Below are 27,292 nucleotides of genomic sequence, written 5' to 3' on the forward strand. Positions count from 1 at the left end.
AAAACTATGCGATCTACCCTAGTTGTATTTTCCTCCGGAATACCGAAGAAATCCACTAACAACTTAACGACCACAGCTGGTTTCATTCTGTAACAGCCTATACATACAATAGGTAGGTCACATCCACCTCTAATATGTAACTAGCAACCCGGTTCCGCGTCTACTCCTCTCTTTGCGCTCCATACTCTCCTCCACCTCCTCCCTCTTCCAGCGGTCCATAGCACGTCAAATTGCACCAAATGCCGTTTCTGATGTTCTGAAACTTAAATAAACTGGTCTCGTTCAGAAGTCAGTGACAACAGTTGGGTACGCTTCATTGTTAGAGTCTGCATGCGGAACGCACCTAATAGAGTCCCATGAAGCAATGAAACGAAACACCCTAATTACGAAATAATCGGGAAACAACCGGAATAGTGCTGATTGTTGAGCTGCTCACAAGTTAAAATATTACATGATTAAATATAAATTGTTAATTTGTTTATATGGAATATGTTGATTATAATGACTAAGAATATGGAAAACGTGTGCTAAACTCCAAAATATGGAAAAAATATGGAAAACAAACACAGCATATTTCTACTCCACACGTCATGATTCGTAAAGATAATACAATCTATTTATTTTCTCTAAATACATATTGTGTATTTACATAGAAATACGTCCACTGGTAATCACACGCACCTACCACAGATGCTATAAAATACAAATATTGTGTGTTACTAATTTTTTCTGAAGGATTAAAATATAGTAGTTTGTAAAAAAAACTTTCTGTGCTTTTATTATTTGAATCAAAAGCAATACTAATTAATGATTCCTACGTGTTTAATTCTTTCTTTATTTATATCAGAACATTGCAAAATGGAAGCAATAAAACAGGAATATATTCTATTACAACAGTAAACAATATACAGTATAATATAAATCTAACAGTAAAACTCCAAATTGCACATGTCAGCCCAGTACTGCGCTAATTGCAGAGCCACATTAAATCTTCCTAAGTGCAGGTCACAGGAGCCAAAGGGCATTGAATAAGATGAATCATAGTCTGGGTTTTGTCACATGCACATAGTGCAGTATCCTTTATCACCCAGATATCCCCTTTCCTGTAAATTTTCTCTGCATCTTCCCAGCCCTGCTGGAAGTCTGTTTAGGGTTTTGCAGGTTTTCCACTCATACTCGTGACTTGGAGGAAGTACAGTAGTTCTTCCAATAGTAACCACGCAGACAGTTCTGTAGATAAGGTGCTCCAAAGTTCTGTTTTTTTTTTTTTTTTTTTTTTTTTTTCTGAACATTCGTTGAGAACTAGAGTATTTGGGAAGGAGCTCCTTCGAGACTTTAGTCTGACATGTGACGGAATATCCATGCAGAAGATGCTTTACATTTATTATGAGCTTATTCTCTCTTGGCACGCTGCAACTCCCTTCTAATCATAGGTGTCGTTGGTATTGGTCTGAGGCAGAGAGTGGCGATCCTGCACAACTCATTTAGAGCTTTATATGCAAACTTGGCGTACGTGGGTCGACACCACAGAGGGCAGGCACATTCACCAGCTAAGAAACAAAGACAAAGCAGTTGTCATCAAAGTTTGTGGATGTACACCCCATCTTGAATTGACCAGCTTGCGTACTATGTTGTTACGTGCAGCAATCTTCTGTTTTGTGTTTGGACAGTGTTTCTTGTACGTGAGGTTACGATCAAGTACTGTATTTTGGGTGAAAGCTATGTTCCGCTATGACACCTTCCCACGAAATTTCAAACTGTCGTCTCGTTTCTCCGTTTCTGTAGTGAAATGTACATACTTGAGTTTAGCTCGGGGTAGGCTTCACATAATTCAGGTAGTAGTATTTGGAGAATTCTCTCAGGCCAGCAGCTAACCATTCTTCCACCTCGCCGGAACTGTCTCCTTGATCTGGCAGTTTAAGATCGTCAACATGCATAAATCTTGTAGTACAGTCGTTCTTCCGGTAGAAATCATGCAGACAGTTCTGTAGATTATTTGCTCCAAAATTCTATTTTGTTTTTTTCTGAACTTTCGTTGAAAACTAGAGTATTTGGGAAGGAACTCCTTCAAAACGGCAGCCCTGAAGATGTTTTCCCATGGTTTCCCATGTTCACACCAGGAAAATCCTGGGGCTATGTCTTAATTAAGGTCACGGCCGCTTCCTTTCCAATCTCAACCCTTACCAGTCCTCACCTCGCTGAAAACCTTCGATGTGTTAGTGCGACTTTTGTTTTTTCTTTTTGCTAGTTGCTTTACATCACACCGACACAGATAGGTCTTATGGCGACGATGGGATAGGAAGGGGCTAGGAGTGGGAAGGAAGCGGCCGTGGCCTTAATTAAGGTACAGCCCCAGCATGTGCCTGGTGTGAAAATGGGAAACCACGGAAAACAATCTTCAGGGCTGCCGACAGTGGGGTTCGAACCTACTATCTCCCGAATACTGGATACTGGCCGCACTTAAGCGACTGCAGCTATCAACCTCGGTAGTGCGACGTTAAAACAGTTGCAGATTATTATTATTATTATTATTATTATTATTATTATTATTATTATTATTATTATTATTATTATTATTATTATCTGCTGCGTGACGTAGAGTTAGGATGCATACCTCTTACCCAGAAGCCCCATGTTCGGTTCTCGGCCAGTTTAGGAATTCAATACCGGACTGAGTGCAGGAACTGGATTAGCTAAGCCTCGTGAGGCCAACTGTGGAGCTGTCTGATAGTGGAGGCAGTGAACCTGGTCAAAGAAATCCAGTAATACGCCTGAGAATGTCGCCACGCTGGCCACGTGACACTAATGTATCTGCAGGTCTTCTAGGTGGACAGCAGTCGTCTTGGTAGGACAAGGTACAAATGGACTATTGCTCCACGGATTTGTTTCTTTCGTATTCTTCTTATCTCGTTTAAGCCAACTATGAACCAAATAATTTTAACTGTTTTCGTCTTCTTACGTGTTCTTTAACGTTTGCCCAGTGCTCTCGTATAACTTACGTGTTCGGTGTTCGTTATTTTATTTCCTCAGTAAAATCCTTTCCTGTCTTTAGTTTCATTTTTCTTGGAAACCCCTACATGATTGGAGTTTCCTCGTAAAATTCTTCATGTGTGATTCGCGCTTCCTGCAGGTCCTTCTCCACCTCGTTGAACCAACTATCCTTGGTTTCGTTCGTTTGGCATTATTATTATTATTATTATTATTATTATTATTATTATTATTATTATTAATCATTGTTAGGGCCACTAAGGACCACCAGGTTTTCATCCTTTCGGAATCTGCTTTCATCCATGCACATACTACAGACGTGTTGGGACTTCTTTTCGATGGACTCTCTAAGTTTGTTATTGAGTGATGCTCGGTGATGAATGTCTGTTTCTGCGATTCCATACTTTAAAAGATACTTATCAATCTCCACCAACCAAGGAGGAATCGTTTTGAGACTTCTGAAATAGTATTTAAAAAGTTTACAGATTATTTCAAGTGGCAATCTGAAGAGGTGAGTGTAATAATGTATCCTTCTTTTCCCGATTACGCTTGATATCTTTTCGGTATGGGTGTATATTTTTAAGTTGCACCGAAGTCTGTAAACACCATCTGTGAGGTTGGGGTGAAGAATTTTTCGGATAATCCTCCCTTCCTTAAATGCCAGTTCTTCAAGCAGGCTATACGTTCGAAGTGTTACATTCTGCTGCATATATTATTATTATTATTATTATTATTATTATTACACGAGTGTCGATTACTTGGCCGAATGGTCAGCGTAATGGCCTTCATTTTAAAGGAACTCAGGTTCGATTCCCGGTAGGATCATGGATTTAACCACATCTGGTTTTCGTCTGGCTCGCGGATTAGGTATTTGTGTTCATCTAATAAGCGCCACTTTACATACGTATGACACATTACGTTGCCAGCCACTACAGACACACTCAATATATATATATATTTTTCTCCACATAGGGTTGGCGTCAAGAAGGGCATCTGGCCATAAAACTACGCCAAATACACATGTATTGCAAGCGAAGAAATTTGAATAAAAGCCTAGAGGACGAAGAAGTAGTAAATAATAATGTTATTTGCTTTAAGTCGCACTAACTACTTTTACGGTTTTCGGAGACGCCGAGGTGCCGGAATGTAGTCCCGCATGAATTCTTTTACGTGCCAGTAAATCTACCGACACGAGGCTGACGTATTTGAGCACCTTCAGATACCACGGGATTGAGCCAAGATCGAACCTGCCAAGTTGGGGTCAGAAGGCTAAACCGTCTGAGCCACTCAGTCCGGCAAGAAGAAGTAGAAGAAGATTATTTCACTAGTACTCTATACAAGATTTTCCAAAGCTAGCGACAACAGTTTCTAAATGAGGATTTGGCCATCACTCGTAGCATCATAGTGCCAAGCAGTTAAGTCTTGAAACTAAACGGTAATCAGTTCGTCATCGTACGATTTCTTTATGAGAAGTTGTAAACAATTTAGAGATCAACTTTAAATGTAGTAGTTAACGAGCCTGAAGGTCTTGGGACAGATTTAGATGACGTGCGGTGGCCCGAGAAAGCAGGAAACTACGCAAGGTCGGTCAAAGTTGATAGCAGGAATGGAGCAAACACCACGATAGTGTACTTAGTCATTCATATCAAAACGCAGTTGAACCAGAAAATGATAAAGCCGTTTTTAGATAACATGTCATTATATCTTAAAGACATTGCTACGATGTACGAGTATGTAATATATGATTTTTCTGGCGATGATGATAAGAATAACGTAATTACATTACATCAGCTGGAGACATGTTGACCGGCTCCTTTGCTGAACGATCATCGTCGTGGCCTTTGGTTTCTAGAATCCTGGGTTCTATTCCCGGCCAGGTGTGTGTCTGGGATTGTAACCTATCTAGTTAATTCTTCTGGCTCGGAGACTGGGTGTTTGTATTTTTACCGTACACAACTCTTCAAATACACACATCACACCGCACAACAGTGAACATCTTCCAGAGGCGTAGCCAGGTGGGTTGGGGTTACTGGGGGGTTAGACCCCCCTCACCCGACGGAATGTTTACAAAAATAAAATAAACAGAAACTGACAATAAACAATAAACTAAATTAAAATTCAGAGACATAATTGTAAAACCAATAGATCTGTAATATTACTTATATCAGTGTCAAAAATGACAAATTCAGAGACATAACTGTAGAACCAAGAGATCTGTAATTCACTTATATCAGTGTCAAAAAATGACAAATTCAGAGACATAACTGTAGAACCAATAGATCTGTAATTCACTTATATCAGTGTCAAAAAATGACAAATTCAGGGACTAACTGTAGAACCGAGAGATCTGTAATTCACTTATATCAGTGTCAAAAAATGACAAATTCAGGGACATAACTGTAGAACCAAGAGATCTGTAATTCACTTATATCAGTGTCAAAAAATGACAAATTCAGAGACATAACTGTAGAACCAACAGATCTGTAATTCACTTATATCAGTGTCAAAAAATGACAAATTCAGGGACATAACTGTAGAACCAAGAGATCTGTAATTCACTTATATCAGTGTCAAAAAATGACAAATTCAGGGACATAACTGTAGAACCAAGAGATCTGTAATTCACTTATATCAGTGTCAAAAAATTACAAATTCAGGGACTAACTGTAGAACCAAGAGATCTGTAATTCACTTATATCAGTGTCAAAAAATTACAAATTCAGGGACTAACTGTAGAACCAAGAGATCTGTAATTCACTTATATCAGTGTCAAAAAATTACAAATTCAGGGACATAACTGTAGAACCAAGAGATCTGTAATTCACTTATATCAGTGTCAAAAAATGACAAATTCAGGGACATAACTGTAGAACCAAGAGATCTGTAATTCACTTATATCAGTGTCAAAACATGACAAATTCAGAGACATAACTGTAGAACCGAGAGATCTGTAATTCACTTATATCAGTGTCAAAAAATGACAAATTCAGAGACATAACTGTAGAACCGAGAGATCTGTAATTCACTTATATCAGTGTCAAAAAATGACAAATTCAGGGACATAACTGTAGAACCAAGAGATCTGTAATTCACTTATATCAGTGTCAAAAAATTACAAATTCAGGGACTAACTGTAGAACCAAGAGATCTGTAATTCACTTATATCAGTGTCAAAAAATGACAAATTCAGAGACATAACTGTAGAACCGAGAGATCTGTAATTCACTTATATCAGTGTAAAAAATGACAAATTCAGAGACATAACGGTAGAACTAAGAGATCTGTAATTCACTTATATCAGTGTCAAAAAAAGACAAATCATGCGTTGCACCTTCATTGTGTTCTACCATCATTTTGTAACTGTACCCCCCACCCCCCCACCCCAACCCATAGGCCGATCTCGCTACGCTACTGACATCTTCCTCAGTATAGTGCTCGTGTCAGGAACGGAAACCGGCCGCAAAACTGGTTTACGTCCACACGTGTGACATAGTTCGCACCCGTGGATGGATGAAGGGAAAGCGGCAAAAACTATGAGATGGAGACAAGTTAAAAGAAGTGCGAATGCGACCAAATGAAGTTTCGGCCAAATGATGACAGGTGATGGGAGATTTTAATGTCATTTGTGGATTTCCGTGTAACTGAAATGCAAAATCTACCTCAACGAGATCATCTCAGTGGCAGGGCAAACAATTACGCCGTTTTTCTCTCTTAAATCAACAATCACGATCACCAGCACACCAGAGGCATTATACGGAGTTGGACGATGGCCAGTGACGAGCAAATGCTGCACAGCATGGAGATGAGGGTACCACACTGCTCCATTTACAGTACTCGACCATGCCAACACTGTCCGTGTAATAAACATAATGGTTGCACCGAAATATATTTGTTAAGTCAATAGTAAATTTTCTTTAGTGTTAAACTGCATCTACTGTCAATATTTTATCAATGGTATTAACAAGCTACGTTGGCTGGGCATAGAACAGTTTTTTTTTTTTTTTTTTTTTTTTTTTTTTTTTTTTTTTTTTTATTGGCTTTACGTCGCACCGACACAGATAGGTCTTATGGCGACAATGAAACAGGAAAGGTCTAGGAATGGGAAGGAAGTGGCCGTGGCCTTAATTAAGGTACAGCCCCAGCATTAACACGGCCAACTCGCCCGGTGCTCAGAGAATTAGAGTAGGTGATAAAGAGAGGGGTCCCGAAACGCAGTATTATTGGATCTTTATGTTTTCTTGCATGTATATAAATGATACGAATAAAGAACTGAAGCTTTTTGTGGAATATATTACACTGTACAGAGTAATAAATGTTAGAGGGTTGTGAGCGACTGGCAGAAGACCTCGGCAATGTTGTGAGATGGACAGTAGACAATGATGTGAAAAGTTATAAGTTATAAGTTTCACCAAGAGGAAAATTCTCTCGGTTTACTCCATTGATGGAATGGAAGTAACTCACTGGAGATCATTGTAAGTACCTGGGTACATATCCATAATTTGACACAATCATGTCACGTTAATTTTTTTTTTTTTTTTTTTTTTTTGCTATTGGCTTTACGTCGCACCGACACAGATAGGTCTTATTGCGACGATGGGATAGGAAAGGGCTAGGACTGGGAAGAAAGCGGCCGTGGCCTTAATTGAGGTACAGCCCCAACATTTGCTTGGTGTGAAAATGAGAAACCACTGAAAACCATCTTCATGGCTGCCGACAGTGGGGTTCGAACTCACTATCCCCCGAATACCGTTAACATTTTGATAGCTTCTGACTCGAGTAAATAAAGAAATAAATACCTAGGTGTTAATATGAAGAAAGATTATCACTGAGGTAAGCACATTTACAAGGTTGTAAATTAACGTTACAGATCTCTTCATATTATTATGAGATTATTTAGGAGTTATAGTGAGGATGTAAAGGAGAGGGGGTATACGTTACTAGTAGGACCAAAATTAGAGTGCGGTTCCAGTATATGGCAACCTCACCACTTTGTCCGGTTTGTCTGAGGGCTACTTGAGTTTATTACTTGATCCGAGGACTGCAAAATAACCAAAAGAATGCAGTACGATTTGTTCCGGACTTCCAGAAAAAGAGAAGTGTTGCAAAGTAGGCTGGGAATACTGGGGAATAAGGAGACGAACAGCTCGACTAAGCGGTATGCTCCGACCTGTCAGCGAAAAACTGGCATGGAATGACAATAGTAGAGTAATACTCTTGAATGAAGTTTTCAAATGTAGGAAAGTTGTAATTCAAGAGGACAAATTGGGTTAAATATTTGTTTATAGGAAGAGGAATTAGTGATTTGAATAATTTACCAAGGGAGATGTTTGATATATTTCGAACTGTTACGGGCGCGCAGCTGTGAGCTTGCATCCGGGAGATAGTGGGTTCGAACCCCACTGTCGGCAGCCCTGAAGATGGTTTTCCGTGGTTCCCCATTTTCACACCAAGGAAATGCTGGGATGTTCCTTAATTAAGGCCACTGTCGCTTCCTCCCCACTCCTAGGCTTTTCCTATCCCTTCGTCGTCATAAGACCTATCTGTGTCGGTGCGACGTAAAGCAAATTGAAAAAAAAAAAATTCGAACTTCTTTGAAATCGTTCAAGAAAAAAATAGGTAAACATAGGATACGGAATCTGTCACCTGGGCGACAGCTCTAAATGCAGATCAGAGGAGAATGATTGTTCTCCCATGAGGCTGGCAAATTGATAGAATGCCTTCCTATATTTCAGCCTGCCTTATCGCTTCTTTTCTGTCTAAAGCAGAGAGCATCTACTCAACAACTATACAACTTATTGAACCATTTGTCCTTCCTGTTACTAAATAGCATACCATTTTCTGTTTTCTTTTTGCAGCTCCCTAAGATCAAGGAACAGCCAGACAGTAATTTGGAGAGTAACGATGTAATAACTGCATCATTAAACGTGATGGGCTCCAGTAAATCGAGCACCTACTATGACTACAACAAGGTGAGTTAAACCTTTACTATTTTTGGATAATCGCTTATGATAGAGTATGTACGACTTTCTAGTCAAACCACATACACTGTTTGAAAATCCGCTAAATATTCCGGGAATTAATACTATTTCAAGTCTTCCTGTGGTTAATGAATTTTCCTAGAGTTTTTCTTTGCTATTGGTTGTACTTCGCACCGATTCCGACAGATCTTATGGCGACAATGGGATGTGGCAGCACTAAGACTGGGAAGAAAGCGACCATGGCCTTAATTAAGCTAAAACACCAGCATTTGTCTGGTGTGAAAATGAGAAGCCACGGAAAAAGCATCTTCACGGCTGCTGACAATCGGTTTCGAACCCACCATCTCCTGAACTCAAGCCTCCAGCTACGTGACCCTAACCGCACAGCCGATTCACTCGGTTCCTAAAAATATATCTTGCGTGCAGTACATAAATAGCATTTCACTAAATACGGACATTTCTTGACCAAGTGCATAAAGAACAGTTACAACTATTTGCTTTACGTCGCACTGACACAAATAGGTCTTATGGCGACGATGGGGAAGGAGAGGCCTAGGAGTGGGAAGGAAGCGGCCGTGGCCTTAATGAAAGTACATTCCCGGCATTTCCCTTGTGTGAAAATGGAAACCACGGAAAACCATCTTCACGGCTGATGACAGTTGGCTTCGAATCCACTATCTTCCGGATGCTAGCTCACATCTGGGGGTCCCTAACCGCACGGCCAACTAGCCCAATAAGGAACAGTAATTCAATTAAGATAAGTAATACATTTTACTGCCAAATTATTTTAGTAAATGATATTGGTTGTGAAGGCTCGTTGTCTGAATGCTCAGCGTAGTGGCCTTCGGTTTAGAAAGCTCGATCTCCGGCTGGGTCGGGGATTTTAACTTTATTTGGTTATTTGGTTAATTCCTCTAGCTTTGGGACTTGGTATTTGTGTTTGTCTCAGAACACATCTACACACCACAAACCACACAGAAACATGCAATAGTGAGTATTTAGGGTTGGAGACAGGAAAAGCATTCGGCCGTAAATCTGGATCAAATATATACAAAGTGCTGACCCCAGAAAATCTGGAAAAGGTCAGGAAGAAGAAGAAGAAGATTGGAGGTGGAAATTGTGATTATTATTTTCCGAGGCGGTAAAAGCGTGCTCGGTTCACCTGGGAGAACGGTGGCTCAATTTTCTGTCAAGTATTTAGAAACGAGATTTTCAATTCTAGAGAGGCACATGGCCCTGAGGTTCACTCAACAAAAATAGGTACCAGATTGATTCCTGAGGGCAAAGGCAGCCGAACATGGAGCTACTCATTATATCACACGACGTGCCGAGTTTGGAAAAGCCTTTACCTTCCATTCCTCCAAGGACCTTCGTGACCTGTACGAAGATGGCTTTTCTTCTTGTAAAAATGTCTTCGAGTTCTAGTCATATAAAACACGTCGTAGTACGAACATTTCAAAAAATTCGTAATGATGATCAAATTATATTCGTAATAGTGGTCTCTAACTTGTCTTGCCATTTAGGGAATCCAATTCTCTCCTTGATTTCTATGTTTCTGATTTAATCTCTTCATGTCTTCCTAATTGGTGCTCTAAGGAATTTCATCTTGGCTGCTTGGATTCTGCTTTCATCATCTTTTGTTGTTGTCCATGCGCCCACTGCATATGTCAAAATTGGCTTTCAAGACTTTGGGGCGAGAAAACATGGGTAGAGCACTGGCTTTCATGCCGACGAAGCAGGTACTGGACAAGGAAGATACAGCTTCTGTAAACAGGGTAACATTAGCTGTCTCCAGACCACGCGTAACCTCGAGCAGAACAGACGTCAAAGTGATCTCCAGCTGCAGAGCGTTTCTCAGAATTAATTTGTTTTAATTAGCGGGCGGTTGTAGTTCATATAACGCCTAAATGACTTGTGCAAATCTTTAATATGCCAGTGCACATCTATTGCAATGGCTCCAAAATGATCATAATATTCTCAGAATGGGTTGTTATTTCATAGACTATAGTGAAGCTAAAACCGCATTACGTTGACGGTGCAGACCACACAACCTTGCTCCCGTAATTTCTTCTAAAGCACCTATTTCTAAATTAGGTAGTCACGTTTCAAGACGCGCTGTCCGTCAGAAAAGAAGAATGCGACCCGTTTGCAAGATGTTTTGACCGGTTCAGGGAAATGATTTGCGAAAGGCCAGTGTAAGATATTTTGTCACAACTTTAATTGATTCAGTGGTGAAGAGAACAAAGTCAAAAGGGTATACAATATCAACATAAATATTGCTAGTTTCAACCAGGGATCAAATACTCTTACCGTAAACACAAATACCGGTATTTCGTCAGGTAGCGAAAAGTACCATTTTGTAATTATCGATAAATTACTTAAGGAAGGATGACTATGGGCCGGTTCTACCAGCTACGGGTAAAGTAGCGCGTAACTTGCCCTCCGCGTAAAAGGATATTTGCGTTCGACCACCCCCAGGTAGCGCTATCGGCAACATAAATCGTAGTTACCCGGCGCGTAATTTATCGGCCACTTCGAGGACCCGATAAGACTTTACCTGCCAGGCAAGTTTTGAGAGCTAAACATTACTAGATGTATTTCTGGTGACATACAGCTTAAATTAGCTTAGTATATTGATAAAAGTCCGCCTCTGTGGTGTAGTGGTTAGTGTGATTAGCTGCCACCCTCGGAGGCCCGGGTTCGATCTCGGCTCTGCCACGAAATTTGAAAAGTGGTGCGAGGGATTGAACGTGGTCCACTCAGCCTCCGGAGGTCAACTGAGTAGAGGGGGTTCGATTCCCACCTCAGCCAACCTCGAAGTGGTTTTCCGTGGTATCCCACTTCTCCTCTAGACAAATGCCGGGATGGTACCTAACTTAAGGCCACGGACGGCCCTCGTACCACTTTTCAAATTTCGTGGCAGAGCCGGTAATCGTACCCGGGCCTCCGAGGGTGGCAGCTAATCACACTAACCACTACACGACAGAGGCGGACTTTTCCCATCCCCCCGCAAGGCCCTTGTTCAACAGAGCAGGTGAGGCCGCCTGAGGGAGGTACTGGTCATCCTCCCCAGTTGTATCCCCTGACCCAGAGTCTGAAGTTCCAGGACACTGCCCTTGAGGCGGTAGAGGTGGGATCCCTCGTGTCGTCTCAAAACTCACGAGTTTCAAAACTTTACTTTAGTTACCAGTTTGTAGTCGTGAGTTTTGATACTATTTGTTACTAATTATAGCCCGTGAGTTTTGAGACTCGTGAGTTTTGAGACGTAACCGGGATCCCTCGCTGAGTCCGGGGGAAAAACCGACCCTGGATGGTAAACCTATAAAGAAGAAGAATAAGAAGAAGAAGAAATTCAGGAATATTATGGACAAGGTTAGAAATTGATATATATATTACTGAATATGTTCTCCACTTACTGACACTTTACAATGAAACTGTTATAACGTAAGGTACCGGTAGTCTTTAGTTGACATAAACATAAACACTGCAAAAACTAAAGTACCAAAAAATGTATTCGTAATTTCGTCCCCCAACAAATTTATGAAAAGTACAATTAATTTTAATATTTTCTTACTTTCTAACATAACCAAACACTTTCCCTATAATGAATTACTTGAAGGCCATTTATGAAAAATGCTTTCTTGGTATTCTTTTTAATATAGTCTTTCAACGTTACTCGTTACTTGCACGTTTGTAACCCATTATCTTGTCCCTCATTGCCTTAGTATCCTTTTTCATAGTCTTATTATACCACTGCTTGTGTTTTCCTATCTGAAAATAATAACAAGCTGCATAAATAACAAACAAAAGGAAAGAGGACGAAATTACGAACATCGCTTATTTATTATAATGGACGCTACAGTAACTCACGCCATTCACCTCACTGCAGTGATTACACGCCAGGAACTACACCACACGACTGAAATGCAGTCCAGTATTTCATACACATATCAGTGCTCACTCTAGCAATAGCAGGCTCTTGATTTGAATGTTGCACTAACACAGCTCAGCATGAAAAATGACTAACGTTGTTACAGACGTGAAGATTGGTATTCGAATATCCTTCAAAAACAAAGAAAAACGCAGTTTTGGGGGAAAAACGTCTTGGGGGGGGGGGGGTGAAAAGGAGTTAAATTCCTTTTATGAGGACACATATCTCAAAAACTGAAGATGTTACAGTCGTGATAATTGGTATTTAGAAGATCCTTTACTAATAAAGAAAATGGTATTTTTTCGGAAAATTCACTTAAGGGAGAGTGTGAAAGGAAGTGAAAAAAAAGTGAATTATTTTTATGGGGGATACTTATACCTCAAAACTGAAGATAACAGACGTGAACATTGGTATTTGGAATCTCCTTTAAACATAAAGAAATACGCCTTTTGGCGGGGGGGGGGGGGAGTAAATCAACTTAACGCCGGTGGGATGAAAAAGGAGTTGAGACCAATTGATTTTACTGTTCATAATGTAGGCAACTTGATTCTGATCATGAACTGATCATTTAAAATCTTTTCTGGGTTCGTTTTCAAGAGCCATCTTTTCCTTTGGAGAACTTACAGTTAGATTACAGTAGATTCTCCGGGCATATAATACAAATTTAAACACATTTGAAATAAACGATAGGAATTATATTGACCATGCAATTGTTCATCTCTATAATAAGTTGAAGAATGCACGGATGTACATCATTCGTATCGCCAGAAATCCCGCGCACTTGCCTACGCGCGACAATGGTGCTGGTCACATTGTCAGCAATGACAATGGCAGCAGATGTAAATTACCGCCAAGTAGCGGTCTTGCATCTTGCTGCGGGGTCAGAACATCAATAATAATAATAACCTAAATTCAACTAATATCACCCACCCTAATAATAATAATAATAATAATAATAATAATAATAATAATAATAATAATAATAATATTCTGGACCGTCGTCAAAATGTGCGGACCGTGCTGAAAACGGGTCCTGGCCGGGTAATGATTACGAATGCAGTCTAGCCGCTGGTTCAGTGCCGCCAAGGCACCCAAGACGACACCACGCCGGATCTCCTCAAGGATTTGATCCATATTAAAAATGCTTATAGGGAAAGATGGCAAAGATTTAAGGACCCAACTGACCGGGAGGAATACCTGGAGCTAGCCCGGGAAGTACGAAGTCGATTGCTGGAAAGAAAGATTGAAAAATGGGAGGAACTTTGCCATAATCTCTCAGAAAACGAGTCATATCGCGAATTTTGGCGGATTATATATAAAATGTTAGCACGGGTATCTTGCTAATTTTATATATATGGATACTTGCTTTTTCAGTTCTTTTACTCAAAACTGGCTTTTTAGTATTGCTAACACTGTCATCACGTATGAGGCAACGGTATTTGGTTCTGCTAACATTTAGCTTTGATCGTTACACCGATCTAACCAACGTATGTTTATTCTTATATTGTTAACAATATGAATACTAATTAAATATTCCGTATTAATAATATTAATAATAATAATACATCTCGTCTGTTATACGGGTGATTAGAGTGGCAAGTTTCTCGTGGAGAGGTCCCAGGTTCGAGTCCCACTCCCAGCTGCAGATTTTTAAACCTGTAATATATACGTAATTATGCCCTTTTTCTAGACGTTTCGAGAAACATTGTCTTATTATAGTTATCTAGAAAACGTTTTCAGAATATTCACGTCGGGTTTGAAAGCGATAGTTCTCTTCAATCTTAATCAATAACTACGGATCTGCATTTATGGCGGTCGCCCAGTGGCAGATTCCCTATCTGTTGTTTACCTACTCTTTCTTTAAATAATTGCAAAGAATGTGGAAATTTATTGAACACCTTGGTAAATGATTACAATCCCTCAACTCCTCTTCCTATAAACAAATATTTGCCCCAATTTGTCCTCTGGAATTTAAAGTTTATTTTCATATTCATATATCTTTCCTACTTTTAAAAACACCACTCACACTTATTCGTCTTCTAATGTCATTCCACTCCATCTCTCCACTGATAGCATACCATTTAGTCGAGCAGCTCGTCCCTTTCTCCCGTCTTTCCAGCCCAAACTTTGCAACATTTTTGTAACGCTACTCTTTGGTCGAAAATCGCCTAGAACAAATCGAGCTCCTTTTCTTTGGATTTTTCCCAGTTCTCGAATCAAGTAATCCTGGAACCATACTCTAATTGGGGTCTTATTAGAGACTTATATGCCATCTCCTTTACATACTTACTAAAACCCCTGAATACTCCCATAACCATGTGCAGAGATCTGTACCCTTTATTTACAATACCGTACACTTTATGTGATTACTTATTAACACCTAGGTACTTGCGCGAGCGTGTCTTAGAACACGAACGTAACGAAGATGTGCACATACGAAGATACACAGAGATGGTACCAACAGTTCGTCAGGCTAGAGGAAACCTGTCTGTACGAACATCGTCATAACATCGTCATTTGCCTTCCCGTCATGTCTTTCGATGCACTATCGTCAATTGTTGATTTGAGGAATTTGAATTGAATTTGAATTTATTGATCATGATTTACATGCCACTGAGACTGAAAAGCCCCTTTATGCAGCGTCTTCTTATAATACAATGCAGATTTATGAAAACAGTAACTACATTTTTATAATATTAAAGTATTAAACTAAACAAGAAACTTTAAAAAAATGAAAATACAGATACCAAATCCAGTAAGATTAAGATATACATTATATAATAAGTAAGAAAGTAAATCATTAAGCCCTTTGATGGGTGTCAAGAAGACGTTCTGGCTTTATTTCGCGAAAAAGAAAAAACGCGTGAGCATCAGACAAGCTGCAGTCGACTTATGAGGAGCAAGACTTTCTTTCATCGGGTATTCCAATAACAGAAGTGGTACCCATACAAACTTCAGTTGCTTCAAGCGTTAGTAGAAAATTACTTTCAAACTAGAATTACTTATTGCAATGCGATAATACGCTCTTTCCAACAACAGGTGGATTTCTCCGCTATCACTGGCACTTCTGAAGGTAACCAGTCTCATCGCGACGCGCTGGAAATAAGAGAAAAACGGAGGCAGGTGCAGCTTTCCAAAATTGTTCATTATTATGAGATAATCGCAAAGCATCGGACTGATAACAGTTAAGCAACATTAGCGGCCATCTTGGTGGCGGGAGCTGTGAGATAACTCCCACCCATATCAGCACTAGGAGACTTTGAGAGTACCCCGAAATCACAGCAACAGTGGTATATTCAGAGAGAAACAACTACAAACAGTTAAGCAACATTGGACGTTGTCTCATTTTGGATGGGTGTCCACTCACACATAACCTACATACATACCTACAAACGCATGCATACATACACACACACACACACACACAAACACACACACCGCAAGCAATCATAATAGGATCCAAAAATAATCATATCAAACTGAAAAGTGTTAAAATTCCTCCAGTCCTATTCCACGCAACACCAATGCAAATAAACGAAACTGTAAAAAACCTTGGCCTCATTTTTGATAAGTACTTAAACTGGACGGAGCACACGACGAAAATTTGCCAACGAGTATTCATTTCTTTGCACTCCCTTAAACGTTTACGGGATCTCCGTCCACACTAAGTACGAGAAAGTCACTTGTTCGAAGCGTAATTCTACCCATCTTCGATTATGGTGACGTAATATACAACAACCTAAACACCACACTTAACGCTAAACTTCAGCGGGCTTATAATACACGCGTCCGTTTTGTATTAAATATGCCCAGGTATTGTCATATATCACCTTGTCTTGAACTGCTCTCGTGGTTATATTTGGCGAAGAGAAGAAAACATCACTCTGTTTCGCTTGTTCACAATATTCTCCGTACAGACACACCAAGTTATCTGAGAATGTATCTTAAATACTTATCATCCCCAAACAGTATACCTACAAGGTCAGAAACCTCTTCCCTGCTGAGCTTCCCAATTTTCCGCACGATCGGTTACGCTCCTGGAATTCCCTTCCGGCTGTAATTAGAGACATGCATAGTAGAAATGTATTTTTTAAAAGATGTTATAAATGGTACATAGACTTAAGAAATTAGTATTTAATGTTTTTTATAGTAACTCTCAGAAACTTACCTTTTGTTTATAACTATTATTTAAGTTTAATTTGATAATTAATTATATGTAATTAGCAATCTTAATACTCTGTAGTTTATACAATGTAGCACATATAAGATGGATTTGGCATAACAGCAGGCTTCATAGCCTGAGCCACGCCATATAAAACAAGGCAATAAATAAATAAATAAATAAATAAATAAATAAATAAATAAATAAATAAATAAATAAATAAATAAATAAATAAATGCAATAAATAAATAAATAAATACACACACACGTGAGAAGGGTAGGAGTGTCTCCCTTATAGCCAATAACTGCCGGGCTGGGTGGCTCAGACGGTTAAGGCGCTGGCCTTCTAACCCCAACTTGGCAGGTTCGATCCTGGCTCAGTCCGGTGGTATTTGAAGGTGCTCAAATACGACAGCCCCGTGTCGGTAGATTTACTGACACGTAAAAGAACTCCTGCGGGACTAAATTCCGGCACCTCGGCGTCTCCGAAGACCTTAAAAAGTAGTTAGTGGGACGTAAAGCAAATAACATTATTATTATAGCCAATAACTCACAAGTCATGACTCAGCATCGGACTTAAGTAGTAAAATGTTGTCCTTAACATTTATTGACGACAAAAAGCTGCTATCAGAATGTACAGTGTATCAGCACTTTTTTCGTTTTACAATTTGCTTTACGTCGCACCGACACAGTTAGGTCTTATGGCGACGATGCCAGCTCTATATGGGGTAGAATTACCTTCTCTCTTGACCGAAAATATTACATCAACTCAAATCCTATAGCCCAGACTCTGAAATGGTCGACTGTAGGAAAACACGAATTATTACACTCAAACAGCAGAAGAGGAACAACTGGTGTACCTGTTCTGGAAATCAACCTTCTTTTGCACATCCTATACACCCTTGAAAGGAAAGATAGAGGAGGGGAACCCACATCACAGGGGAAAAGTGTGTCAATATTCTAGATACAAGATCACCGAGCGAGTTGGCCGTGCGATTAGGCGCGCGCGGCTGTGAGCTTGCATCCGGGAGATAGTAGGTTCGAATCCCACTGTCGGCAGCACTGAAGATGGTTTTCCGTGGTTTCCTATTTCCACACCAGGCAAATGCTGGGGCTGTACCTTAATTAAGGCCACGGCCGCTTCCTTCGCACTCCTAGCCCTTTCCTGCCCCATCGCCGCCATAAGACCTATCTGTGTCGGTGCGACGTAAAGCTGCTAGCTAGATACAAGATCTGGGTGCAAGAAGCCTATACATCGGAAAGTTTTAAAATCTTGTTAAATTTTGGAATATCTCAAAAACTCGTTGTTGATAGAAACTTTTAACTTTGAATACGGTCATTTCTAACAAAAAAAAAAAAACAGGTAGAGTATACAATCAAGAAAATAACCGTTGACACATCTCCTGGCCAAGGCCATATAATGTTGAGGGCACTTAACTATGACACGTGTTACGAAATTATAGCATTGATTGCAACAACCTTGTTAACAAGAACACTGGTGCCCGAGATTCTTAAGAAAGCCAGATCCAGACTTATCCATAAAGGAGGAGACCCCGTGGATGTAAATAACTGGAGACCAATAACCATCTATTCACTGGTGATAAGAGTAATAGACTAATAGGCAGATACACGACTACGTAGTTACGTGAGCTTTAATGACAATCAATGTGGTTTCACAAACTCTCCTGGCACTCATATCAACGCTTCTATTTGGAATCTATTCTGACATCAGCCAAACACCGAAAGGTCGAGTGTAACCTGGTTTTCCTGGATATCACTAAGGCCTTTGACAACGTAGACCAGGGCCTCTCAAACGCCCAAAATCTCACGCGTGCAGGGCGAGGCGCAAGAGCTCCGTGCACTGTGCATCGGTGTCGTTCGGTGCCGCTCGGTATGGCTCGGATCAACGCTTCGTCTCTGGGCTACTCGGCTATGCTCGGCTCTACTCGGCTATACTCGGCTCAACTCAGCCCGGAATTGGAGCGCTACGGCGCAAGTGGGGGAGAGGGAGACAGGCGGAGCGAGCGAGAGAGGCGTGAGGAAAGAGAGAGTTAGCGCTATTGCTCCAAATCGAGGAGTGGGGGTCTGCACTCTGGTCAACCAAGCCAAGTCGTCTTTTGCACCGTGCACAGTGCATGCACCACGCGCATGCACCCTGAGAGGCCCTGACGTAGAGCATAAACACCTGAATAACGCCCTCTTCTCCCTCACCCTACCACCAAAACAGGCTGACCTACTAATGGCCTACTAATGGCTAATTATTATAGGCACTAAAAACAGTTAAGATAGGCAGGCATATAGGCTCTTAAATCAGCCAAAATAGGCATGTAAATAGGCACTAACGTGTAAAATAGGCATCAAAATAGGCATGAAAAAATACTTATAATTTAATAGCGCACTCAATTACTATAAAAGTAATTTACAGCAAGCAACTTTGCAATATTTTCCAGTAACAATCTTGTTCTCTTGTCGGGGAGACTGTTTTGTACTGAGAGAAAGATCTCTCACCACCACAGGAAGTGGTGATTGGACACAACTTCAAGGAAGCCGCTTCATCTGGTTTTAGTTCAACTGCTTCATCTACCTCACCTCGTAGCACTCTGGCTACTTTTACCGTCGCTTTCCATCACGGATTCTGCTGCAGGACTCTTATGGAACTTTTTACTGACAACGGCTACCTTCCCAGAGGTTCGGTCAAAACTTCTCCTGACTTTTTCCACAACCCTAAAGGACTCCACCAGGGGAAAGCCACTCTTATCCAACTCGGTGATTGCTCCTGGAAGCTTGTTGAAGTTCGAAGATGCTCCAGTATATGCAGGGGAATATTAGCTCCCACCATTGCAGTGCACAGGTCGTCCGACTCCTTGGCTGAATGGTCAGCGTACTGGCCTTCGGTTCAGAGGGTCTCGGGTTCGATTCCCGGCAGGGTCGGGGATTTTAACCTTAATTGGTTAATTCCAATGGCTCGGGAGCTGGGTGTGTGTGCCATTTTCAGCATGTAGAAATCATCCTAGGTAAGGCCCTCATCCTCACAGACATCCAGGTCGCCTAATAGGCCGTCTACGAGAAAAATAACCGCACCAGGCCTCTCCGGAGGCCATACGCCATTATTATTATTAGTGCACAGGTCTATAGAAAATTGTTGTTGGTCGCTGTTCACAGCGGACAGATAGAAAAGTTGCGTTGACACAGCTTTCTGTACTCGTGTCAAATGCATCACAGTATTTCTACGTTGATCTGTATGGTATCTTTTCACATTTGACCTGAAAAATAATAAAATTGATTTAAATGACAATGTTCCTAAGTCTTAAATTTCTACAGGTGGGCTAATTGGCAATAATGCTTAGTATAATCATGCATTTGTTTCATAAAAGAAAAGAAAAATACTATTAGTGGTGATGTTTCTCTAGAAGTACAAAACTTTAAAGCAGGAACAAGACAATTCGTAATTTACATGGAAATATGTCCTCAAAAATGTTCAGTTATAATCTGGCAGTTTCCTGTCGAGTTCACCGGGTGAAAAAATAATAAAAATGACGCGAAACGATACCTGAGTAGTGTAGAGGAGAGTTCCTTCCTATATGCTTGCCAGGGACTCACCAAGCTGCCCCTAGCTGTATTCTTACTTATATCGAAGAATTAAAACGGAGACACTATGAATCTCAGATTTGTGAACATTTTATATGTTGCTATTCGCCGGCTTGGTCAGCCGGGTCAGCTGTCATGAAGACTATTTTCTGTTGCCTGCGATAGATCCTGCATCATGTGTGCACACAAGGCTGCCACCCTCGTTGAAAATTAGAAAACCGCATGATTTGAAACTGTCGTGGCATTCGCCCATAACCTTACTTTTGTCACAATTTAGCAAGACTAAATGGGATGCTAGAGCTTACGCACCCCAGACTCTCTTTGCTTGCCCCCTCAGCACAATGGTTACTAACCGGACCTCACCAATCCAGACCAACTGGCGTGACCTTGTAAAGATAGTCTTTGCAGCCTTGTAAAACACGCTGTGACATCGTCCTAGCGGCACCACGTTCGATCTTCATCCTGTGTTTCGCGAAGGCCTACACATAGCGCTGGTGAAAATTACTCACGATTTTTTAAAGTTAAATTTCAGTTGTAGTTCACTTATATGGTGTAGTAGTTAGCGTGATTAGCCGCCACCCACGGAGCCCGGGTTCGATTCCCGACTTTGCCACGAAATATGAAAAGTGACACGAGGGCTGGAATGGGGTCCACTCAGCCTTGGGAGGTCAGCTGAGTAGAGGTGGGTTCGAATCCCACCTCAGCCATCCTCGAAGTGGTTTTCCATGGTTTCCCACTTCTCCTCCAGAAAAATGCCGGAATGTTACTTACGATAACTTAAGGACGCGGCCACTTCCTTCCCTCTCCTTTGCCTGTCCATTGCCAAACTTCCCATGCCTTCACAAGGCCCCTGTTCAGCATAGAAGGTGAGGCTGTCTGGGCGAGGTACTAGTCCTCCTCGCCAGTTGTATCCCCCACCCAAAATCTCACGATCCAGGACACTGCCCTTGAGACAGTAGAAGTGGGATCCTTCGCTGAGTCCGAGGGAAAAATCTACCCTGGAAGATAAACAGATTAAGAAAGAAAGAAAGAAAGAAAGAAAGAAAGAAAGAAAAAGAAAGAAAGAAAGAAAGAAAGAAAGAAAAAATATTTCAGTTGTAAATCCCTATTTTCACAGGGAATGAATCAGAGTTCAAAATATCGATTTTTAATTTTCACCCACTCTGTGACAAGAGACCACCGGGGTTCTACCTCGTCGTTCAGTAATTAAATGATTATTTAAATTTTAGCAAATATAAATTATTGAAAGTTCACAACTAATACAGGAAAGTAGGTAACAAAACAACTTTCCACAATACGTAATTTAATAGGCCTGTAAATGTTACAATGAAATGCGATCGTAGTCCAGTCACAAAAAAAGGGTAAAAGGAACAAACGAAATTAACTCCTTACAGCAAGCTTGGCAGAAGACTACCCTTCCGTCCGTAGTGAAATTGGGATCCCCTGTGATCCACTGCTTCAGCAATTACAATTTTTCTTTTTGCGTCACGCCGACACAGATAGGTCTTATGGTGACAATGGGATGGGAAAGGCCTAGAAGTGAGAAGGAAGCAACCGTGGCCTCAATTAAGTTACATCCCCAGCATTTTCCTGGTGTGAAAATGGGAAACCACGGAAAACTATCGTCAGGGCTGCCGACAGTGGGGCTCGAACCCACAATCTCCCGCATGCAAGCTCACAGCTGCGCGCCCCTAAGAGCACACACAACTCGCCCAGTGATTTTTCTTTGGGTATTGCCACAGACACACTTCTTCTTCACAATAATTCACAACACGTTCTGTGAAGGTGAAGCGTACTCGTACAACAGTTCACATTGAGAAGGAGTTATAAGGGATATGGGTTATGCAACGTAGTTCGACGTTGATTGGCTCTCGCATGTGTATTAAAAGGTTGAAAGTGTTGAAGGATTCGAGGTCAAATTGATCCTTGTTTCTCCTGATGGAAATTTCCCAAGAACTATTTCTAGTGACTTCCGAGAATTCCCATTTTTGTGCGTGGGGTAAACAGATCTTGAGAAATGAGAAGATAATTCTGTCGAGAACATCAGTTACAATATAATGCACTGGAAGAAAATCGGCTTCTTTAAAATAGATTAAAAAGGCATCAAATAGGCAAATATACTCCAAATAGGCACAAACCCCTGAAATAGGCATTTATAGGCACAATAAAACCAACGAAATCTAGCTTAAAGGACCCCGAAACGGATTTATATCTCAAAAGCCTACGTTTCTGAACACAGGAATAAAATAGGCAAATAGGCAAATTCCCGTCTCTACTAATGGCACTACAAACTATTAATACTACTCAGTTAGAATCCGCCAACGGCCGTGGCCGTGTTGAGAACACCGGATCCCGTGAGATCTCCGAAGTTAAGCAACAGTGGGCGTGGTCAAGATTTGGATGTGTTGCCACGCGCTGTTAGCGGGGGGTAAGGGAATGGATAAGCGGAAAGGAACTGGCCACCCTACCGCACGTAAACTCCGGCTCAGGCACACCTCTGCGAAGGTTCGGACCTGCCTTCGGGCAGAGTACACCCTTACCTTTACCTTAAATAGAATCCCATCACAAGAAGACCAAACCAATTGTTTTCAATAAATGTATAATGCAGGATTCTCCCTTATCACCGGCGCTAATTGCACTGACATTTTAGAAGAACTTTCATCAACAGAGTTCGCTTTTTTTTTCTAGTTGCTTTACGTCGCACCGACACACATAGGTCGTATGGCGACGATGGGACAGGGAAGGGCTAGGAATGGGAAGGGAGCGGCCATGGTCTTAATTAAGGTACAGCCCCAGTATTTGCCTGATGTGAAAATGGGAAAGGAAAACCATCATCAGGGCTGCCGACAGTGGGGTTCGAGCCCACTATCTCCCGGATGCGAGCTCATACCTACGCGCTCCTAACCACACGGCCAACTCGCCCGGTTCAACAGAGTTCGAGGAAGATCATGGATATTGTATAATGCCGGGCCTTCGTAACATAACCATTCTAGGCTTTGTTGATGAAACGTTGATTGTAGCAACAAAAAAACGAGACTTCAGCTAGAAAGATCACTGAAATTGCCATCAAGAGATTCGAAGAAATTGGCCTAACAATCAACGTCAACAAATCTAAATCCATTTCCATAGTAAAAGGAAGTCCTCTACAAGTCTCAACATTAGATGGTTACAATGAAATTATACCTATAACTCTTAGAGAGACAATCCGCTACCTCGGAGTAAACTATCACAATGCTAAAGTATTTGATGCTAAATTAACGATGGAAGATCTTAAGAGTAGGCGCATTAGCATCAACACTACTGCAACTACGCCAGAAATGTAATGTGCTATCAACCTACATTTGCCCATCTTTGATCTACAGCTTTCAAAGTACACCTTTACATCGAATACCTGCGAGTTTCCTAACTGATACTGACAAACTTATCAAAAGCACCTTGAAAGTTCTTCTTCAAGTTCCAATAGACGCACCAGACAGCATGTTATACTCCGATAAAAAGTATAAAGGACTAACTCCCTTCATGTGCGGTTGGGAGGCTTATCTACAGCACATAAATGCCTGCCAAGTTCTCCATCGATCCAAAAGTATACATATTAACCATACCAGAGGCTTCCATACAAAAACAGAGAAGTGCTTCGTAAAACCTGGCCTACTCCTGAATACTGAATACGAATCAGCCAAGGTCTCGCTCCTACGACAACTCCGTGAAAAAGAATTCTATGCGTGGTGTGCCTTACCACAAAAGGGTAAGGGTGTTACACTGTATAAGGAATACACACCAGCCAATCAGTGGGTAAGAAAACCCGAAGGTTTAATCAGCAGCGACTGGAGAAATGCCATAAAATTGACAGCAAATGTAGTTCCAGTTCGTGCATTACCTGACAGGTCCCAAGACAATAACCAATGTCGGCGTTGCCACAGTGAGACTGAAACACTTAGTCACGTCTTGGGTTCCTGCCCATTTAATGACACAATGCGGAATTCACGGTCTTCCACAAGTCCAACCTCTCCTCCTCGTGGTGAGAGACGGGCAACGGCGCGAAGTAGGGGATAGCCTGCAGGGACGAAGTGTAGTTGGGACTTTGTGTGCCCCGGCACCGCCACGGTAGCTGTGAACGCCCTGCAGGAACCCTGAAAAGCGACGGCTAACGGGGCTCTGGTGAACTCTGCTGAAGTTCTCAATGACAGTGAAGGCGGAAAGAAGAGTTCTTGGAACGGTGGAACTGGCAGCTTTCCGGGGTAAATATGATAGCAACCACTGCCCTGTGGGGAAGGCGAGGGGTCCCTAAAGACTAAGGGAGAGAAACCTAACAGAAAACTCCCGTATGCCTGGAAGCGGAAGGGGGCAGCTCCCCGCCAGGCTAGGGCGCTTGGGCCGATAGCTCATTCTAACCCGAATAAACCTCATCAAAGAAACGGAAACAAGAAATAGCCGGACTGGTTCAAAAGATGTGGCCTTTGCTATGAAAAAGGTCACTCGAATTTTATTTTGGAAGGTTTAGACCATGTGGTAGACAGGGAAGCACGAAGAAGTGTCAAGAGAAATGATGCGGTATCGACTGAATTTTGGGTCTTAGCGAGACAAGATGGATAGATTTTGGAGAAATAAAAAACTAGAAATGGAAGTACCTGTTGTATTCAGGAAGAGAAGATGACAATCATGCTTAGGAGGTATCTCTGCTACTGAGTAGCACAGCAAAGAAGAGTTTGTTAGGATGGCATCCTATTTCTGAACGGATAATCACCGCACGATTTTCATCTAGAGCAGACCGATTATCTTAGTACAATGTTATGCACCGACGGAGATCGCTGAAGAAGAGGAGAAATAAAGCTTTTATAGTAAGCTACATGACACTTTACGAAGTATACAGAAAAGAGATATTGTTATGGTAATGGGAGACTTAAATGCAAGAATTGGAAATGCTAACAAAGGCCTGGAGCAGATTACGGGAAGGCACGATATGGGAACCCGAAATGATAATGGAGAACGATTCATCTTTTTTTGTGGTATGTTTGGATTGTTTTTAGTGGTACAAGTTTCCCTCACAGGGAATGCTATAAGGTAACCTGGGTCTCTCCGGATCATAAGACTGAAAACCAGATTCACCATTTTGCCATAAAAATGAATTGGTGCACCTCGCTACTCGATGTGGGAAATAGAAGAGGAGCAGACGTTGCTAGTGACCACATAGTCGCAGCAACTGTACGCATTAAGATAGCATCAGAGAGACGATCAGATCAATATGGTAAAGTGAAATATAACACCATCACGCTGAAGGAGACTACCATCAAAGAAAGGTTCTCAATATAACTTTGAAATCAGTACGAAGAGCTGGGCAAACTGGAGCAGGAAGAGATCAAGAATATCGACCAACTTTGGACTAAGGCTAAAGAAGAGTTCAACTCAACCTGTGAGGCGATACTTGGAGTAAAAAAGAAAGGAAGACCTGACTGGCTTTCACAAGGCACTTGGAACTTAATTGAAAAGAGAAAAATAGCTAAAACCAAGAAAAATGCTGCTAAAACACGAGATGCTAAAGAGAGGACCCACAAGGAATACGCTGCCATCAATCAATCAGTTAAGCGTTGCTTTTGCAGGGATAAAAGTACGTTTATTAATAAGCTAGCCACAGAAGCAGAGCATAGTGGAAGTTGGAGATGTAAGAACAGTCTATACCATCACAAGACAATTGGCCAACAAGAAATTTGATGGTAGTAAGCCAATTAAGAATAAAGATGGCAACCTTCTTACCTCCGAGGAAGAGCGGATGAAGAGATTGAGAGAGTATTTTACGGAAGTCCTGAACCGTATTACAGAACAAACTGAGGAACCAGAGCAGGAGGATGAAAAGATACAAGAAAACCGAAGGATCAGGAGAGAGCCACCAACAAAGCTAGAAATAGTAAAAGCCATCAAACACCAAAAGAATGGCAAAGCTCCAGGACTGGATAATGTCATACCTGAAGTTCTCAAAACAAATCCAGAGGTATCTGCAGATTTACTGCTTCCACTGATTTCTGCTATTTGAGAAAAAGAGACTTTTCCAGAAGAATGGAACAAGGAGCTGCTTATCAAACTTCCGAAGAGAGGAGATCTGTCGGTTTGCGACAACCGGTGGGATATTACACTGCTCTATGTGCCCAGCAAGGTTCTTTCACGAGTCATTCTCGACAGGATCAAAGTGTATGTGGACAGTAAACTGAGAAAAGGCAGGCAGTGTTCCGAGAAGGCCACTCATGTGCCAATCAGTGTAACGTAACTACGTTACGAACATAATTACTGGAACTTAAATGTTTTAATGATGAACTGCTGGATTCAATTTATGTGTCTGGACGGCATATCTACAGTTATTGTTTCAAAATGTATTTGGACATTGAATCCATTTCTTTCCGCTCACATAACGATTTACTCTATATCGGGAATAACTTGCTCATGTGTTCATTGTGAGCGACACATTCAATTGTGGCTTGTGACTTGTTGTGGACTCTCACGCCATCTGGCAATGAATAAACTTACTAGTCTCGTTTGCGAACTCTTCGGCCATAGTGTGTGTATTTTGCCTGCTTCTTTACAAGGTCTGTCTAGGGAGGTCAAGTCACGACTGCTACTTATGGAACCTCCATATTGGGTCTTCAAGCGAGCGAG

At 41.3% G+C, this 27,292-nt stretch overlaps 1 protein-coding gene across 2 annotated transcripts in view; it reads left to right on the top strand.

The window, feature by feature from the left end:
- The window catches only part of LOC136856823 (collagen alpha-1(III) chain), a 212,219-nt gene that overhangs the window by 46,059 nt on the left and 138,868 nt on the right, over positions 1–27,292 (top strand). For both annotated transcript variants that reach the window (XM_068224976.1, XM_068224977.1), the window contains exon 2: positions 8,844–8,957. In XM_068224976.1, coding sequence (XP_068081077.1) covers positions 8,844–8,957 — 114 coding nt within the window. The remainder of the gene's footprint in view (positions 1–8,843; positions 8,958–27,292) is intronic.

The sequence above is a fragment of the Anabrus simplex genome, chromosome 1 (assembly GCF_040414725.1).
Source record: "Anabrus simplex isolate iqAnaSimp1 chromosome 1, ASM4041472v1, whole genome shotgun sequence".
NCBI classification, from domain to species: Eukaryota; Metazoa; Arthropoda; class Insecta; order Orthoptera; family Tettigoniidae; genus Anabrus; species Anabrus simplex.